General features: G+C 31.0%; 2 protein-coding genes and 1 pseudogene across 2 annotated transcripts; 1 reads left to right on the top strand and 2 right to left on the bottom strand.

Annotated features, from left to right (window-relative positions):
* Positions 1–524: 524 nt before the first annotated feature.
* On the bottom strand, positions 525–1,299 carry LOC111621573 (annotated as a pseudogene).
* Positions 1,300–9,084: 7,785 nt separating this feature from the next.
* On the bottom strand, positions 9,085–9,882 carry LOC111621572 (alpha-crystallin A chain-like). The gene has a single exon (XM_023363754.1). The coding sequence runs from the start codon at positions 9,747–9,749 to the stop codon at positions 9,213–9,215; it is 537 nt and encodes a 178-aa protein (XP_023219522.1). The 5' UTR covers positions 9,750–9,882; the 3' UTR covers positions 9,085–9,212.
* A 6,094-nt stretch (positions 9,883–15,976) lies between these two features.
* On the top strand, positions 15,977–18,298 carry LOC111621581. Its single transcript, XM_023363762.1, has 5 exons — positions 15,977–16,022; positions 16,755–16,855; positions 16,922–16,990; positions 17,098–17,187; positions 18,166–18,298. The coding sequence occupies exons 1-5, from the start codon at positions 15,977–15,979 to the stop codon at positions 18,280–18,282; spliced, it is 423 nt and encodes a 140-aa protein (XP_023219530.1). The 3' UTR covers positions 18,283–18,298.
* Positions 18,299–18,889: the final 591 nt, after the last annotated feature.

Genomic DNA, 18,889 nt, shown 5'->3' with positions numbered 1-18,889 from the left:
AATACCGAACTTATGGAAAATACAAACGCTCGCTTTACAACCGGTAAAGACGTTGAAACTGGTATTTATTGTGTACAAAAATAAATCCAAAAAGAAATAAAAGAAATAATGGATTATATTTTCGAAACATGGTTACATTTTTTTCAATTTACAGGAATTTTTCTCACTTTAAGGGCCATTTCTTCGAGCATTTCTTGGATCAAATAAAACTGTAGCATTAATTCTACAATGTAGCAATTTCCACACAAACTTTTCACTATTTAAATGTTTCATCTGGAACACATCCAACTACCGCAATTTATTGTTGATAAAACGCATATTTTCTGGTTTTTAAAAAAATCTCATTAACGAATTAACATTTAAATCTTGTAAAATATTCAGAAATCATTATTACACGATTTTATCAATGTATAAGTTATGAATTACTTCACTTTTTAAGCTTTTGTAAAAATTCTAGAAATAAAACTGTTATTCGTGTACTTGAAAAAAAAATGATTCAAACTATTTATTTATTACATGGCTTTTATTAATTTAATAAATTATAGAAAAATATAAATATATAATTTACATTATCAGTTGGCTCTCGCTGTATTCGTACATTACTAAGTTAAATTTGTGAGTTAATGATACAAATTATTATTTAGAAGTATCTTCTACTTTCTCTGTTACTGCAGGAACCTTCTGTATAGTTATAGGAACAATTCTCTCGTTAGAAGGCAATTCTTCACACTTCTTGGGAGCTACCACCGTCAACACTCCATCGGCACTCAGCGACGATGTCACCTTCTGGGGATCGACCTCCTTAGGAAGGACATATCTTCGTGTAAACTCTCTGGACACGAATCCGTGTTGATCCACTTTCTCCTCGTGTTTGCCGTGTAATTGTCCATGGTTTTGACAGTTATGTCCTCCGGAGAGAAGTGGCTGACGTCGGTCATGACTCGGAATTGATCTTTGGTGTTGACGACCTCCGATACACCGGAAGTAGAATCTTGATGACTCGTCTGACGTCGGGGCCGTACGAGATAACCGTGATACAATCTCGGAGGGAAGAAATCGTCATCTGTAAGACCCAAACCGAAGTGTTGGTCGAATAAACGTCGTGGATAATCCCACGTCTCGCCCAGTAAAGCGGGTAACAGCAATCGAGACATTTTAACTTGTAACTTTATGGCAACAACTTCTCGTTATCTGGATGTATTTGAATTAAGTGTATGCGCTACTGATATTTATAGAGAAGAGAACTTTCTCGATTATTCTCGCTTTATCACTCGTGACTCACTGTGTTGTGACTGTAACAATAGAAATGACCTTGATAAGTTGTCTGTGTTCTGAAGCCAACTCGATTTGTTAATTGTTATCTTCAGATAAGTATTATCATTTTATGAAAATTTATCCTGATTATCAGAATAAACTAAATTATAAAATATTATAATGGGTGTTCTTATAATGAAGTAGGGCATAAATGAATGGAAGTGAGTAGACTGGAACATCGCCATTACGGCAACTATGAACAGATGATGTGTGTAGTATTTCTGGAACGTTCGAAGTCATTCATTGTCTCTAAATTAGGGTAGATTTAAGGTAAAAGAATCAAGAGCAAGTCTATTGTTAAGAACTTTCAAGATGAAACTTGTAGTGCCTATGAAATTTAGATGAAACATATTCTTTGATTCCCACTCTATCAATTGATGACTGCTGAGGTATTATGGATCTTCTATCTCGACCTATCGGCGTATTAGTTTGATAGAAAATAAATGTGTTGGCATCAATATGCCACAAGGAACACGTCATTCGACATCAATGGAACACGCCTTGAATTGTGTTTCCACTCTCCACGTGCACAGACAGGTGGGGAAGTGGATGAATACGAAATTTATGCTTTCGTTTTTCCTTGATTGTCTCGTGATGATCAGATGTAACGGATCAGATAGCAAGAGAAAGGAGATTGGATGGAAGAAGCGATCTGTTTAAAATTTAAAAAGAACATCCCATTTATTCTAAGATAAAGATTTTTTTTTTAATATTTCGTTTATAATTCAACAGATGGCAGCGTCGTTCAGTGTTACTACTGTAAATATCTACTCTCCTGTAGAAGAATGACACGTGATCGATATACATGTAGTTTGTACTGTACAGTACATATAATTTTCTCAGAAGCAATGAATAGTTTGTAACATATGATTTTCGGGCTCCATAAATTTAAGGCTTGGGTCAAATGAACTCGGTGATCTTCTATAATATGTAATTTACAGTACAATACTCATTCTGGAAGGAGAAAATGATCAAGAGTGAGAATGACAAATTTTACTTGTTGTTTACACGAAAATCGATATTTGGATCAGGAAAAACACTAAGAGGAAAGGCAATTATTGGATAATTTCTTTAAAGTTTCGACAATAGTTCAATTTGTCAGTCAAAACGAAGGATAAATTAATTGTCCACCATTAAGAACAGAATTTAAGAGAGAAGTCTAAAAAGGAATTAAAGAATTAAAATGTTTGCAAAACGGAAACGGAAATCTTTATAGAATAACTAAAAGACGGCTGCTTTTATAAATTCTCTGACAAATTATGAGGACTTCCTAATAGAAATATATCTCAGCCATTTACTCGATCGTTATATCAGTCACTCTTGTATAATTATTACCTCCGAAAACCCTAGCTTCTTCTCAATTCCTCTAGAACAGTGTTTCTCAACGGGGGCGATATCGCCCCCATGTGGGCGTTTTTACATGTTGAGGGGGCGATAACAATTTATATTTTGGGAAGCGAAAAACAATTTTCTGGGCAATATAGTAAAACATTATATTAACAATAATTAGATATTTTATTCGTTATATCGTACAATAATTAAACAAATAACATTATACTAGTCACTAGTCTATTCAATGCAGTACGAATTTGGCGTTAGCCTTGGCTCTCGGCTCCGGAGTTTTGAAGTGAAGGGGGCGATACTACGTAACGGTTTTATTGAAGGGGGCGATACTACGTAACGGTTTTATTGAAGGGCGATACTACGTAACGATTTTATTGAAGGGGGCGATACTACGTTGAAGGGGGCGACGATTCGTTTAAGGTTGAGAAACACTGATCTAGAAATTCAACCGAGTTAAAATACTTTGAAGTTCAGATATTGTCTTCAACGCTTCAACTTTCTTTATTCTTTGTATATATATATATAGAATATAGAATTATCAGAATCCATAGAACTATCATAGACTATTTGATGATATGAACAAATCTATCGTAATATAAATAATACGAACACGAATGAACCGCAAAATGAATATACGTAACTGTTAGCCTGCGAAGCAACTTTCCAGCAAACACTTAATACTTTCAATGGTATCAGAGAAGGTGCAATAATTTTTAGGTTGGTGATTCTGTTATATGCGATTTTTATTGAATTTTGTAATCTTTCGGGAAGTAAAATCGCTTGTTCTATTTGATTGAAGGCTAATCAGCATTTATACAAAAAGATTAATAACTTTTGTAACATCACATCCTTCTTTCATTTAAGAAATGTAACACATTTCGGAAGTCGAATCGATTGCCTAAGTATAAAATTCAATGCTTTTGTTTATTTTTCATAATTAAGCAAAATTTACCGTCGCAAAAGTTTTTAATATCGCAATTTCTGATTGAATGCATGGCGTTCGTGATATTTGTCGTATTTTCAAATTGTTTCTTTATAAATTGCAATACTTTGAAAAAAAACACACAAATTATGTAATTTTTAAATTATTGANTTATTTTTGAAACAATAAATGTAATTATAATTTTACTGTTATTTTTATTCTATTTTTTAAAAAATGATTATACGTGAATATTTTCTGACAACGTATAAAACAAGATAGATAAGGAAATAAGGATTATAAGCACTAGTATTTACAATTCGTATTGTATTTACATAAACTGAAATTGAGTTTATGTAATGCATTTACATTACATAAACTCAAGTTGTGTTTACTTGAAGTATTGCATTCCTTGTAAGGTTCCACACTAAACATGATTGCGACCATTAAATACGTTTTAAGAAAACATCTCACACACAATTCACTTTCTACCTCCATCTTTCTTTTGAAACAATTTAATAATTTTCCACTTTATTCCAATTGATGTGTTAATATTTTCCCTATTAAAAACTGTACCGTACAGCTCCAAGATTTGCGAAAGATATAGTCCACTATTAACTATACATAAAAACTTATTTGGCATAAAGAGTAGCTTTCATAAATATCTTTATAATATAATAAAACATTGGAGAGCTGGCTAATAATTTATTGAACTTTTTCTCAGTGGCGTGCCCTCCTGAAAGCTGTGGAAGAGCCGCTTCCCTTATACTTTCTAAAATATAAATACATATTGCGCGATTATTTCCATATTTTAATATACTTTGAATTACTTAAAATTAATATTTATATTTAACCGCATTATGTATTTTATTACAAATTTTTAAACATGTGAAAAACAGTAATAAGATTGCTATTTTATATTCGAATATAAATTTGTATGTGCATATTCCCAATGAAAGCGCCGTATTGTCGAATACTGGATAGCTTCCAGGAGAAAATATTTCAATGGTGTGATACGCACCAAAATACTGTATCGTATAATTTCGTCCATTAGTCACTGGTAGGGAGATATACGTAAGAATATTATACGTATGAAATTCAATTATAGATAATTGATTTCAGATAAAAAAAAGTTATTTATCTTTACATATTCTATTAAAGTTTGACAGATTTAATATTAAAACTTGTTTTCGAATGCTATACAATTTTTCAAAATGTGGTTCAAAGTCAACATTATGATAGTAATTTGACAAATATACGAGTTTTATTGTAGAACTAGTTCAATAAATTATGAGCCAGCCGTCCGGTGTTTTATTATATTATCAATACAAAGATATTTATGAAAGTTACTTTTTATGCCAAATGAGTTCTCATGTAAATAGTGGACTATATCTTTCACAAATCTTGGAGCTGTACGGTACAGTTTTTAATAGAGAAACTACTAAATACATCTTGAAATTAAATTTAATTTCACACTTTGCGTTGAAATAAAGTGGAAAATTATTAAATTGTTTCAAAAGAAAGATGGAGGTAGAAACTGAATTGTGTGTAAGATGTTTTCTTAAACCGTGTTTAATGATCGCAATCATGCTTGGTATGGAACCTTACAAGGAATGCAACTGCGAAGGTTCAAGTAAATACAACTTTGTCATTAGGATGTTGAAAGCCTTCTATTTCGATTTAATCGAATTTATTTCTTGGCTATTTTTCTTTTTACTCGTTAGTTTTACCATCCCGGAACTGGACTACCACCCTCCTTGTGTTGGTATATGGAATGTTATTGAAGGTGATTCTTCTATTCTTAAGTTAACACTTATTGTTGCTGCATTTATACACGCCATAACAAACAGTGCGATGAAGAGAAACAAAGTGGAACCCACGATTAAATTCTGGCGTATTAGTTTTTCGGATGAAATGCAAATGTATAACGTTTTACAAGTAATATGGCTATGTAATATCTTCTTTTTGTGTAGCTCTATAAGTATATCGCAAATTATGATCATTTATTTATTTTATTCCTCGTATCAAAAAGGATTTTCTTCGGTTTATGAAGGATTGTTTTGCAGCATAATGGCAGGAACCTCTTGCTCATATATACTTGGAGGGTTATTGTATCTTTCGACGCTAGTTTTCAGTGCTTTTTATATATCAAGAATTGCATTTTTGAATTTATCGAAACATCTTTCGTTATTAAATATTAATGATATAAATTTATATGACAAAATTGAATCAATAATGATTACCCATGACGAACTCTGGACATATAGTCGAGATTGGAACAATACTTATAATACTATTCTGATGATCGATTACTTCTGCTTGATGTTGCTTACTTCTGTAATATTTTATAGTTTAATATTTATAGAAATGAGCCCATTTACGACGTACATTTACTTTAATGTTACCTATTGTTTAATTTATGTATGTTACAAAATTGAATCAATAATGATTACCCATGACGANGTCATTTAATTTTGCTATAATTGCGTTCTGATATCAAACTTTGTCGATTTCTGTCGAAAACTCTAAAGTACGAAGTGAAATTAGTGCTAAATAACGATAAATAAAATATTCTAATCGGCATTGTTTCGGTAATTTTAGCACTAGAGAAATTATTAACCCTTTTCTATCGGATCTATAAAGATTCGATAGTTGTAATGCCTTATAACACGAAAATCAATATGGATTTTCAGAAGCGTTGAAATGCTAAATGTGGAAGAGTGGAACAAGTCAGTTTACAATAATAATTTGTATGACTTTTTATTTTTAAAAATATTGTATTTATAGTTGGAAAAAGTACGTTTTTTTATTTTTTTCGGTTCTATTATATACGTATACGTAGGCTGTTTTTTTCAAGTTCCGATGGTCCATAAAAAAAGACAAGTGTAAAAACAAAATGAATTTATTACCAAAAGTTAGGTACAAACATGGTTACTTTTCGACATAATCACCGTGAAGATTGAGGTATTTGTCATATCTGTAGGCGAGCTTTTCCATCCCCTCTTCATAGAACGTTGCCGCCAGTGAATTGAGATGGCCTTAACAACGTTGTTTTGAAGATCGTCATTGGTCTCGAATCTCTGCCCTCTTAGCCATTTTTTCGGTTCAGGAAAGAGGTGGAAGTCGCTCGGCACTAAATCGGTGCTGTACGCTGAGTATTTAAAAGTGGTGAAGTCTTCCATCCAGTTTGGAACTTTTTAATGTGTGAAGACAAAATATTTTAGCTGAGCTTGAATTTAATTATTTTTTCATCGTTTGTTCCTTTTAGTGCTGTTGTGTTTACATATTTTTTTCTATTGAATCTTATTTATAATTTTCCGATTGTAAAATATATTTCTAAAAAGGTCAACTAAGTTTTTGTATAAAAATATTAAGATTAGCAAGTAATTCGTGATTTTTCGTATTCAAATATGTCAGCTTCCTTCTTGTATCGTATATACTTACAGGAAAGATACTATTGCAGTAGTCAAACTTAATAATTACAATAAAAACAAAACATCTTTCTACTTGCTAATATTTCAATGAATTCATTTCGAAACAAGATATAAAAAAAAAAAAAACCATTCGAAAATGTAAATGGCAACTTTACAACCGCAGTTAGTTTGATGAACCACGCAAGATTTGAAAGTTCTATTTTTTCATGGTTAATAAAAAATACAATCGTAGTCTGTAATATATATATGTAAAAGGATTCAAATTTACGTTTGTGAATAGTTCGATTTCTAATGTATTCACATTATTTTATTCGTTTGGTTAAATACTGATAAAACACAGTTTAAAGATAGAGATCGAGAGCTGCAATTACGAAGAGAAAAACAGACTTTCACAAAGATGTTAGTCCGTTTAATTCAAAAGTTTTGTTCAAAATATTGAAGTATTTAACAATTAAAATAGATTATAACATTTAAAAAAAAAACAGTTTTTGATGCAATAATCATAATTCAAACCGTACATTACATGCTCGAATTCGCGATGTTCCCCAACAACCCTATCTGTTCCTACACATTTATTTATTTATATACACATTTTACTACATGAACTAGCAAAAAGTTTCAATGACTGGAGTCGTATTTTACCTACGCAGATAAACAAAATAGATTTTCTAACAGAATCAAAATGCAAAAAATATCTATCAACGTGTAAAACATTTTGAAATACATTACTACAAAAATACGTGTAACAACAGTTCAACATAATTTATATTATTATTATTATTATTTAAATTATATAATGTTTACTATATATTATATAATATTTTGTTTTTATTTCTGTACATCTTTTATCATATATTTTGATTGTTATCCTTTTTTTTATTTGTACTTTAATCTTTTGTTACGGGTGTTATTTTCAATTGTCTTATGATATTTCCAAAAAACAAAAAACATATTTCATTAGAAATTATTTCAGTATCCAAAATATAAAACATCTAGCAGCGAGTTGCGTAACTTTTCCGGAAAAAAGTTAAAATTGTGTGTGGTGCCATCTGTTATGAGATTTTATTTTAAAAAGCTTTCTAAATTGTTGGAAGTGAGCACAAAATTGAGAACTTATCATACAGGAACAGTAGAACAACCGTACTATCTAAAAACGAAGTGCATTTCGGGCTATTCGCCCCTTGTCAGTCCTTATTTTACACATATCTGGAAAACGAAACAAGTCTATATAAAGTCTATATAACAAATCAACTATTGTTCCTGTGTGATAAATTCTCTAAAGCAAATTTTCTGCTCACTTCCAACAATGTAAAAAAAACAACAAGCAATCAAGTACTGAATTTTTATATAATTAATATATAAAACGGCAAAAAGCTTATACTTGAGGGTAAAGACGAGTTCTATAAATAAATAAAAAATGTAAATGTTAATTACAAGTAAAATCTTTATTAAGTCTTATCCCACTCGAGATACGGCACACGAACTCCCATATTTCCTCGGCCCGTCGACCTTTAACCACCAAAATTTAATAGCATCGATTCCCCTAATACACAAACCTCCATGCAAACCTTGAAAAATTTTCAAGAAAAGACACAGGCTTTATTAAGCTTTAAAGCGGGTGAACGAATGGTGTCCCCATATACACTAACATTCATAATACAGAAAAACATTCCCAAATAATTTATTATTATTTCCATTTCACGACGTGTTATATACAGTATATATAATGTACTTTTTCCAACTACAATCTTTTTCAAATAAAAATCATACAAATTATTATTGTAAACTGACTTGTTCCACTCTTCCACATTTAGCATTTCAACGCTCCTGAATATCCGTGTTGATTTTCGTGTTATAAGGCATTACAACTATCGAATTCTTCATAGATCCGATAGAAAAAGGTTAATAATTTCTCTAGTGCTAAAATTACCGAAACAATGCTGATTAGAATATTTTATTTATCGTTATTTAGCACTAATTTCACTTCGTACTTAAGAGTTTTCGACAGAAATCGACAAAGTTTGATATCAAAACGCAATTATAGCAAAATTAAATGACACACAAGAGTTCCAATTAATTAATTAACGCTTTTTATTAAACTGAAATAACGTAGAAAATAACGACGTAATATACAACTTAGGAGGCCTACTATAGGCTAATAACACAATAAATTAAGGAATTTTACAATAAACGAGGACAAATTATTCTTTGGTACCGTCTTCCATTTTCTCAGTCTCCGTCACTGCGGGAGCCTTCTGTACGGTTATAGAGACAATTCTCTCGTTAGAAGGCAATTCTTCACACTTCTTGGGAGCTTCCACCGTCAACACTCCATCGGCACTCAGCGACGAGGTCACCTGCTCCGGGTCAACCTCCTTAGGAAGGACGTATCTCCGGGTGAACTCCCTGGCCACGAACCCGTGTTGATCCACTTTCTCCTCGTGCTTGCCGTGTATCACCACGCAATTGTCCACGGTTTTGACAGTTATGTCCTCCGGAGAAAAGTGACTGACGTCGGTCATGACTTGGAACCGGTCTTTGGCGTTGACGACCTCCGACACGCCGGAAGTAGAATCTTGACGACTGGTCTGACGTCGGGGCCGTATGACGTAACCACGATACAACCTGGGAGGGAAGAAATCGTCGTCAGTCAGTCCTAAAGCGAAGTGTTGATCGAATAATCGTCGTGGATAATCCCACGCGTCGCCTAGTAAAGCGGGTAACAGCAATCCGGCCATTTTCGCTCTAACCTCGTTTCGTCACAGACGAGATTTGGATCGACCTCGCCGTCACTGGTATTTAAAGGAGAGCGGAAAGTTCTCGAACATTCTGGCAAGTGTGCGCATGAGCAACAGAGCGTTTGTTGTGACGCGTGACGTCGTCGATAAAAATGACGTCGATGCGTTGCTAGAAAGTTCTAGCGCTTTCTAGGTCGACGCGCGACGATAATGCTCGGTTTATCGATAAATTTAGTCATAAAAGTATTATTATTCAGTTTATTCTAAATAAATAATACTTTAGAAAAATAATAAAACGATGTTTAATTAATATTGTATAGACGTTATTCAATAATTTAAAAATTACATAATTTGTGTGTTTTTTCAAAGTATTGCAATTTATAAAGAAACAATTTGAAAATACAGTTCGAGAAATATCACGAACGCGATTCGTACGCGGTAAAAAGTATTTGGAAATGGCAGAAACGTGACCAGAAGAGAAACGAGTGTCACACGCCATAAGCCGTTCAATTTTCGAAACGAAAACGCCTTCGATCATTGTTAACTCGTTTATAACTTTGCAGAAATTCCTTTCGTCCACGCAAAACGCCAACTTTTACGCCTTTGTCAGACCGAATCGCGCTTCTTTAATTAACCAAGCGCCGTTCGATCGGGCAAATCAGATCCCCATTCGTATCGTTTATCTGAATTTAATGCCGGAAACATTAATGCTACGTCACGAAATCGTAAAATATTTCTATGTATTACGTCGCGTATTATTTAAATGGACATCCCAATGGCGTAACTAAAGACACCGGTTGAGATATTTTTCTGTACAATCTTCTGCGCATTAAATATGTTTTAAACACCCCGCCACCAATCTTTTTAATCATGCATCGGTAATTTAAATAATAGTTTGTCAAACGAGTTGCGAGTCAATAAACAGAATGTTTTTCTTTCTAAATAAACGGCATAAATGACGGAAGTTTCGAGAACCGACTCTACTCTTCGTTGCTATAGAAACGTAACTACCAAAAAAATTACCGACAGATGGCGCAACGCGTGACGTTTCTAGAACGATCCGGACCTTTCATCGCTTCTGTGTATAAACCGCGAGTAGAGTACGTCTTTCTCTATGGAGTCGATCCGGAAAGAGTGACGTATAACAGAAAAGTAAAAAGGACATAATACATTATGCAAGAAGCATCAAACTGATTTAACGTCGAACCTGCGCTTCCATAAGGTAACACCAGTTGCAATTGGGCTTGACCTTGAAAACAAGTAATATTTCTTGTTTTGGTCAACAAACGACGAAGTTGCATGGGGCAATGAACAAATATTATTCATTAGCTTCTTTTATATTTGCAGAATAAGTCTAGAAGTCATGAATTTTATGTTGTTAAAGTGCCAAATTTACAATTACAGAGTTGTTTCAATCAAGCCCCGACCAAGATAATTTCGAGCTCAGGGCAGACTACACGATAAGTTTTTTTTTATACTTACATACTTTCTAAATACGTAAATACGAGCAATTACTTATTTGCAAATTAATACATCATCTCAATGCCTGGTTACAATTTTTAATTTTAAAGTAAAAAATCACGTTACTTCCGGTTTAGACCGGAAGTTCGTATATAGGAAATCGAGATTTCCATATCTGGTCTCGATTTTCATCAATATAACTCCGTTCTGGAGATTAAAGAAAGACAGGCAGACAGTCGAACGTCTGTGGGAATTTATAGGTCTACAATTTGAAAATTGCAATCCATTAAGTATCTTTCCTTGGTTTCCAAATTATTAGCAATTTCCTAACTTCAATATTTCTACTTTAATTTTTATTCATTCAGATAAAAAAACACATGAAAATGATTGATTTTAAATTCCTTTTAATTTTATCAGTTATAATTTCTGCGAAAGCTTTTATTCATTCGTTAACGTCCATTTTCTACGCAACGACATTTTCAATAGATAACAAGGGTATAGAATTTAATCTCTCACTCCCATTGTTGATGGCAAATATGTTTTGATATTCTAATTTGCTATCAATACAGGGATTGTCAGTAAAATTACGTTCAGCTCACTCCTTAACCGGCGCCTGCTTCAATGAAGAAAAGGTTCCGATTTCAGAAGTTTTTCCATTGCCATGTGTAATTTTTTTAAATGAGAAAAGACATATTTTTCAGAAGTTTTTGGTTTAATCAATTATTTCTAATAAATTTTAGTAAATTAATTGGATCAGAAATAAGGAGAGGAGGTCTCAAACTATTCCTGGAATGTGAATATACAATCTGAAATTTTAATAGAGATATTGCTATGTGGTTGATTGAATTATCATCAATTAATTAAAACACCCACTCTTTCCAAACCCAAAATTATACTTTTAATAAAGGAATGTAATTCAATAAATGTAATATCTTTTACTAATAGGATATGTACTGTACAGTACGTCATCTTTATACTGTATATGGAAGTAATACTTCCAATCATAAACACTAGAAGCTGTTCTTTCTGAATAAAATACCATTCCTATTTTATAATTAAAGTAAAATGTTGTGTTTATCATCAAAATGAATGAATTTATTTTATTACAGTTCTGTGATTTACAGAACTTTATAAATTTATTATGGCATCAAAGAAATTCTCATCCTTGCAATTAGTAGCAATAATAGTCTTATTAATTAAATGTCATCATCTCACCGAATTTCATTTACTCATTTAAAATATTTATATTATTAATATGCATTGGAAAAACATATTTCTCAATGTCGTATAAATTCATTCAGATAAAAAAACACATGAATATATTAACTTCTGTCATTCAAAACAGAATTAAGGAATAGAACCAAATATAATCTGATATATTAAGAAACATTACATAATTAGATTTAGTAATAACTGACCAATGTGTAGACTTTTCTTTTTCACTTTCTATAAATGTTTTTACCAAAGATTCTCGCATTTCTCTATTTTTTTTTTTTTTTCTCTGGTTAAGATCTCATATAAACTTCTGTACTGTATTCTGTACTGTGATATATACTGTATTCAAGACAATTAGGCATCTCTCTTGGACTCGTCAAGACATTTAGAGCTTATCTTACTGTTTTCAAAAGAATTGTTATTTTGTTTCCAGTCTTTTAATCAAAGCAGTAACTTATATCATGAGGGAAAAAAACTAAAGTTAGAAATCTTAAACAATAATTTAGATATTTTAATTATAAATATTTATTCTTACTTTTCCTAATTTATGAAAATTTTACAAATATAAAAAAATTTAATGAAAATAGACCTAAATATCTACAATTAAAGCAAAGTAAATCAGGTTTAATGGCAAGTTAAACACGAATTTTTCGATGCCATTTATATTACGTGAATGTCAACTAATGTGGTTTTTATTAATTGTTTAAATGCGGTTAGTTTATCTGTTTTTACTTTCCCGGCAGTTAACAGAAGGTAAGTATGGCGATCGATAAAAAAATGACCCCAAGAATTTTACAGTTTTCGATTCGGGAAACCTTGAAACGCCCAAAAATACAAGAAAAAATTCGGGGAAGGTTTTTCTGTATGTATGGATGTTAGTGTGGGTGTGTGAGTGTACTGTACGTCTGGGGCACTATTTTGTTCACCCTCTTTGCTTACGAACTATCGTGTTTTTTGTCGAAAATTTCTGAAATTTTACAAGATTTGTGTATTAAAATGGAGGATTGATGCTATTAAATTTTAATGGTTACAAGTCAAGAAGTGGGGAGATAAAGGGTTTTCGTTTTAAGAGATAAAGGTGTGTATTTTCGGTAAGATTGGACCTAATGACGATTTTACTCGTTATTAACATTTCCAATATTTTATAAAATCCATCCCTACCCTCAAAATTAACTTTTTTGCCATTTTATAATAATTAAAAATATAAACATTTTCTTACTAAAATGTCATAACAGATGGCGCCACCAAATGTCGCGGATTTTTACTTACGTATCGTACATACGTTTGTACTTAAAATTGTGTGTTGCGAAGTTCAATTTCACAGAAAAGTTTTCTATGTGTATTCTTGCTTATAGTTCTGAGTTTGTATTAAACAAATATATGATCGAAATCGAAATAAATAAACATTTTAAAATAAAATACACTTTAATCGTATTTAACTCGGCAAATAAATAATGTTCTTAAAGAGAAAACAAAATTTAAATTTCACAAAAACACAATAAACATTTTCAATTTATTCGTTTTCGGATGAGAAAAATTATGTCAACACACTCCTACTGCGGCGTTAAGAGCGGTGACTTTTGCATTTGAAAAAAACCTGTTAATTTAATTACATATAAAATATATTTTAAAATTAACAGGGTGTTAATGTTCAAGGTCGACATAAGGACCGAAAATTTTGGAATGTAAATAGAGAGTTTACCGTACTTTGTATGGTGAATTCGAGACAATCAAAAACAAATTAATATTTTGAATAATTAGGTAGCATAATGCTCAATAAAAAGAAAAACAAAATAGCAATAAAATGATGTTTTCTGATTGCAACTATTATTTCCCCAAAAGAATTTTGGCAAGGGAGAAAGATTTCGGTGTCCCATTTTCTTCATATTTTTCAGTTTATGATGATCCTAGCACGGAGAGACCTGCCACCGAATCCAGGCAAGCAGCCAGGAATTATACACGAATAATCTATTCCGGATAGGTCAAACACTTCCCTCGATACCTGGTCTCCCCTTTTATTTTATTTCAACGTTCAATTTAGTTTTTTCTTTATATTTTTCAGACATTTTCGTTTTAATATGATTTTTGTACCGCTCAATTACCGATAATATGGTACAACTGTTTAGAAAAAATTAAAATTATTTTTGAAACAATAAATGTAATTATAATTTTACTGTTATTTTTATTCTATTTTTTAAAAAATGATTATACGTGAATATTTTCTGACAACGTATAAAACAAGATAGATAAGGAAATAAGGATTATAAGCACTAGTATTTACAATTCGTATTGTATTTACATAAACTGAAATTGAGTTTATGTAATGCATTTACATTACATAAACTCAAGTTGTGTTTACTTGAAGTATTGCATTCCTTGTAAGGTTCCACACTAAACATGATTGCGACCATTAAATACGTTTTAAGAAAACATCTCACACACAATTCACTTTCTACCTCCATCTTTCTTTTGAAACAATTTAATAATTTTCCACTTTATTCCAATTGATGTGTTAATATTTTCCCTATTAAAAACTGTACCGTACAGCTCCAAGATTTGCGAAAGATATAGTCCACTATTAACTATACATAAAAACTTATTTGGCATAAAGAGTAGCTTTCATAAATATCTTTATAATATAATAAAACATTGGAGAGCTGGCTAATAATTTATTGAACTTTTTCTCAGTGGCGTGCCCTCCTGAAAGCTGTGGAAGAGCCGCTTCCCTTATACTTTCTAAAATATAAATACATATTGCGCGATTATTTCCATATTTTAATATACTTTGAATTACTTAAAATTAATATTTATATTTAACCGCATTATGTATTTTATTACAAATTTTTAAACATGTGAAAAACAGTAATAAGATTGCTATTTTATATTCGAATATAAATTTGTATGTGCATATTCCCAATGAAAGCGCCGTATTGTCGAATACTGGATAGCTTCCAGGAGAAAATATTTCAATGGTGTGATACGCACCAAAATACTGTATCGTATAATTTCGTCCATTAGTCACTGGTAGGGAGATATACGTAAGAATATTATACGTATGAAATTCAATTATAGATAATTGATTTCAGATAAAAAAAAGTTATTTATCTTTACATATTCTATTAAAGTTTGACAGATTTAATATTAAAACTTGTTTTCGAATGCTATACAATTTTTCAAAATGTGGTTCAAAGTCAACATTATGATAGTAATTTGACAAATATACGAGTTTTATTGTAGAACTAGTTCAATAAATTATGAGCCAGCCGTCCGGTGTTTTATTATATTATCAATACAAAGATATTTATGAAAGTTACTTTTTATGCCAAATGAGTTCTCATGTAAATAGTGGACTATATCTTTCACAAATCTTGGAGCTGTACGGTACAGTTTTTAATAGAGAAACTACTAAATACATCTTGAAATTAAATTTAATTTCACACTTTGCGTTGAAATAAAGTGGAAAATTATTAAATTGTTTCAAAAGAAAGATGGAGGTAGAAACTGAATTGTGTGTAAGATGTTTTCTTAAACCGTGTTTAATGATCGCAATCATGCTTGGTATGGAACCTTACAAGGAATGCAACTGCGAAGGTTCAAGTAAATACAACTTTGTCATTAGGATGTTGAAAGCCTTCTATTTCGATTTAATCGAATTTATTTCTTGGCTATTTTTCTTTTTACTCGTTAGTTTTACCATCCCGGAACTGGACTACCACCCTCCTTGTGTTGGTATATGGAATGTTATTGAAGGTGATTCTTCTATTCTTAAGTTAACACTTATTGTTGCTGCATTTATACACGCCATAACAAACAGTGCGATGAAGAGAAACAAAGTGGAACCCACGATTAAATTCTGGCGTATTAGTTTTTCGGATGAAATGCAAATGTATAACGTTTTACAAGTAATATGGCTATGTAATATCTTCTTTTTGTGTAGCTCTATAAGTATATCGCAAATTATGATCATTTATTTATTTTATTCCTCGTATCAAAAAGGATTTTCTTCGGTTTATGAAGGATTGTTTTGCAGCATAATGGCAGGAACCTCTTGCTCATATATACTTGGAGGGTTATTGTATCTTTCGACGCTAGTTTTCAGTGCTTTTTATATATCAAGAATTGCATTTTTGAATTTATCGAAACATCTTTCGTTATTAAATATTAATGATATAAATTTATATGACAAAATTGAATCAATAATGATTACCCATGACGAACTCTGGACATATAGTCGAGATTGGAACAATACTTATAATACTATTCTGATGATCGATTACTTCTGCTTGATGTTGCTTACTTCTGTAATATTTTATAGTTTAATATTTATAGAAATGAGCCCATTTACGACGTACATTTACTTTAATGTCACCTATTGTTTAATTTATGTATGTTGTGCCTTTGCATTTTTACTTTCGCTCCTTACTGCTGCTGTAAGTAATTCTGACTATTTCGTTTTATTTGTAATTCCTGTGTAATGTTTTTTCTTTATTTTTTAGATGCAGAACGGATTTCAAGACATTCGGAGATTTGCGATTTGTCATTTAGAACTTGAACAGAAATTGAGAGTGAGTATATTTACTTAGTTTTTAGTGAATTACAATTCGAAGCATCTGTAGTATCTTCGATTAATAATAATACACACGGAACATTAACGCAAATATTTATTAAACAGATCCTGAATTTCATGAAAAGATTTGGAAAGGCTTCGTTATTATTTTCAGCAGAAGATTACTTCAACGTAACCAAAAAATTTCCTATTAAGGTAAAATTAGAAATAATAAATTTAATATCGAAAATTTATCTTTCGAAAAGTCGTGACGTTTGAGTAGTTTTTAAATCTGTCAGTGTGATAAAAAAAATTTTGTTATAGTTTTGCAAATTTTAATTAATTAATTAATTACATTTCTAAATTCGATACGATATTATTTTATTGCCTTAACACTAGTTACCTGATATTTAATTCAAAATTAAAGTCTCGCTTCTATTGAAAGGTGTTTTGATTTTTCACAACAGAAATTACATTTAGCGTTGGAAAGAAAATTTTTTCGTTAATCCAATTAATTGGTAGTCTTTAACACGTAGTTTTTAACACGCGAAAAAGTCCATACATAGTGTTTGCTTGTGTTTTTGGCTTATTTAATATGATTTCGCCTAGCTGACCATCAGAAACTTCTAGTTTAATATAACAATTTCTGTATGTACCAATTTAAGTTCTTTGACTGTTTTAGAATAATGTCCCATGTTAATTATGCCTAAATTTTAAAATTAAATTAATGTAAAAACTAGCATGAATTAATTTTAAAGCGATAAAGTTCTAAAATGCTTTGTTACTTATACTCCAGCAGTAACAAACATGGAAGAAATACTGACACCTTTATTGTGTCACTAAAATCGAATACAACACTCTTAACGAAATTGTATAAAGAAAGATTCTAGAGTTACATTTCAAATTTAATTCTACACATTTTCTGATAAAAGAAATAAACCAGTATTCTCGTTATATATTTATATACAGTCAACCCCCGTATAAGATCATTGATTATTCCGTTTTATATTAATTCCATGTTGTACAAGTCACTTAAATTTTACAAATACGTGAGCCGTTCACAGCCCGGTACACGTATTTGTAAAATCTAAGTGACTCGTACAACATGGAATTAATATAAAACGGAATAATCAATGATCTTATACGGGGGTCGACTGTAAATACTCATAACTTCTGTACTGTATTTATTTACAGATGGCAAGCTCACTTCATTCGATATTTTCCAGTCTCACGAACTTGAGGAGCGTGGAACAGAAAACAAAATGTATCGAAGGTGATTCAGAAAAAATTCGGAATCTGTTTTTAAATTAAACTCAGCATAGAAATCGCATACACAGCACAATTTATAATAAAATAGGTATAGTAGTATTAGGTATTATGTAAAACCATTTAATAAATTAGTTTTCTTTTTTGTCAAAGTCATGTTTAATTAAACCATATACAAATGTATTAAAATTAACAATAAAATTGTTTCGTACACCAATTTCTTAAGGGATGATACAGATACAAAGAACACTGCCCGATTGTCGTATAAAGCAAGGTTATTTTAACATCGCACAGCTTACAGTATAAAATTTAAATGCCCAAACTAAAACCACACCACAATAACGATGTAATTTAATAACTGATTATGTACTTTACACAGAATATTTGATCAATATTCAATGCTATTATACATATGTTAGGATTTTTTTTATAATGCTTTAAAATTAATTTAACATTCAAATAAATAGTTTTGTTTAAAATAAACTTTAATCATTATTTAATTCAATATTTGTATCTGTATTTTTACCAAGGATTTATTATTCCACTCTCACCAAAATGAAAATGGATTATTAAAATAAATTGTAAATACTAATCCTTATTTCCTTATCTATCTTGTTTTATACGTTGTCAGAAAATATTCACGTATAATCTT

The sequence above is a fragment of the Centruroides sculpturatus genome, unplaced genomic scaffold, assembly GCF_000671375.1.
Source record: "Centruroides sculpturatus isolate CEXI.00-Female unplaced genomic scaffold, Cexi_2.0 scaffold175, whole genome shotgun sequence".
Classification (NCBI taxonomy): Eukaryota; Metazoa; Arthropoda; class Arachnida; order Scorpiones; family Buthidae; genus Centruroides; species Centruroides sculpturatus.
The sequence above is the reverse complement of the archived record's forward strand: the minus strand, read 5'-3'. Positions and strand labels throughout refer to the sequence as shown.

Excerpts from the sequence above, each read along its gene's own strand:
- LOC111621581 (XM_023363762.1), top strand. The coding sequence starts at position 15,977 with ATGCTTGGTATGGAACCTTACAAGGAATGCAACTGCGAAGGTTCAA. Across the intron at positions 16,856-16,921 it reads TTTCGCTCCTTACTGCTGCT|ATGCAGAACGGATTTCAAGA; the intron begins GTAAGTAATTCT and ends TTTATTTTTTAG. Across the intron at positions 16,991-17,097 it reads AACTTGAACAGAAATTGAGA|ATCCTGAATTTCATGAAAAG; the intron begins GTGAGTATATTT and ends TTTATTAAACAG.
- LOC111621572 (XM_023363754.1), bottom strand. The coding sequence starts at position 9,749 with ATGGCCGGATTGCTGTTACCCGCTTTACTAGGCGACGCGTGGGATTAT.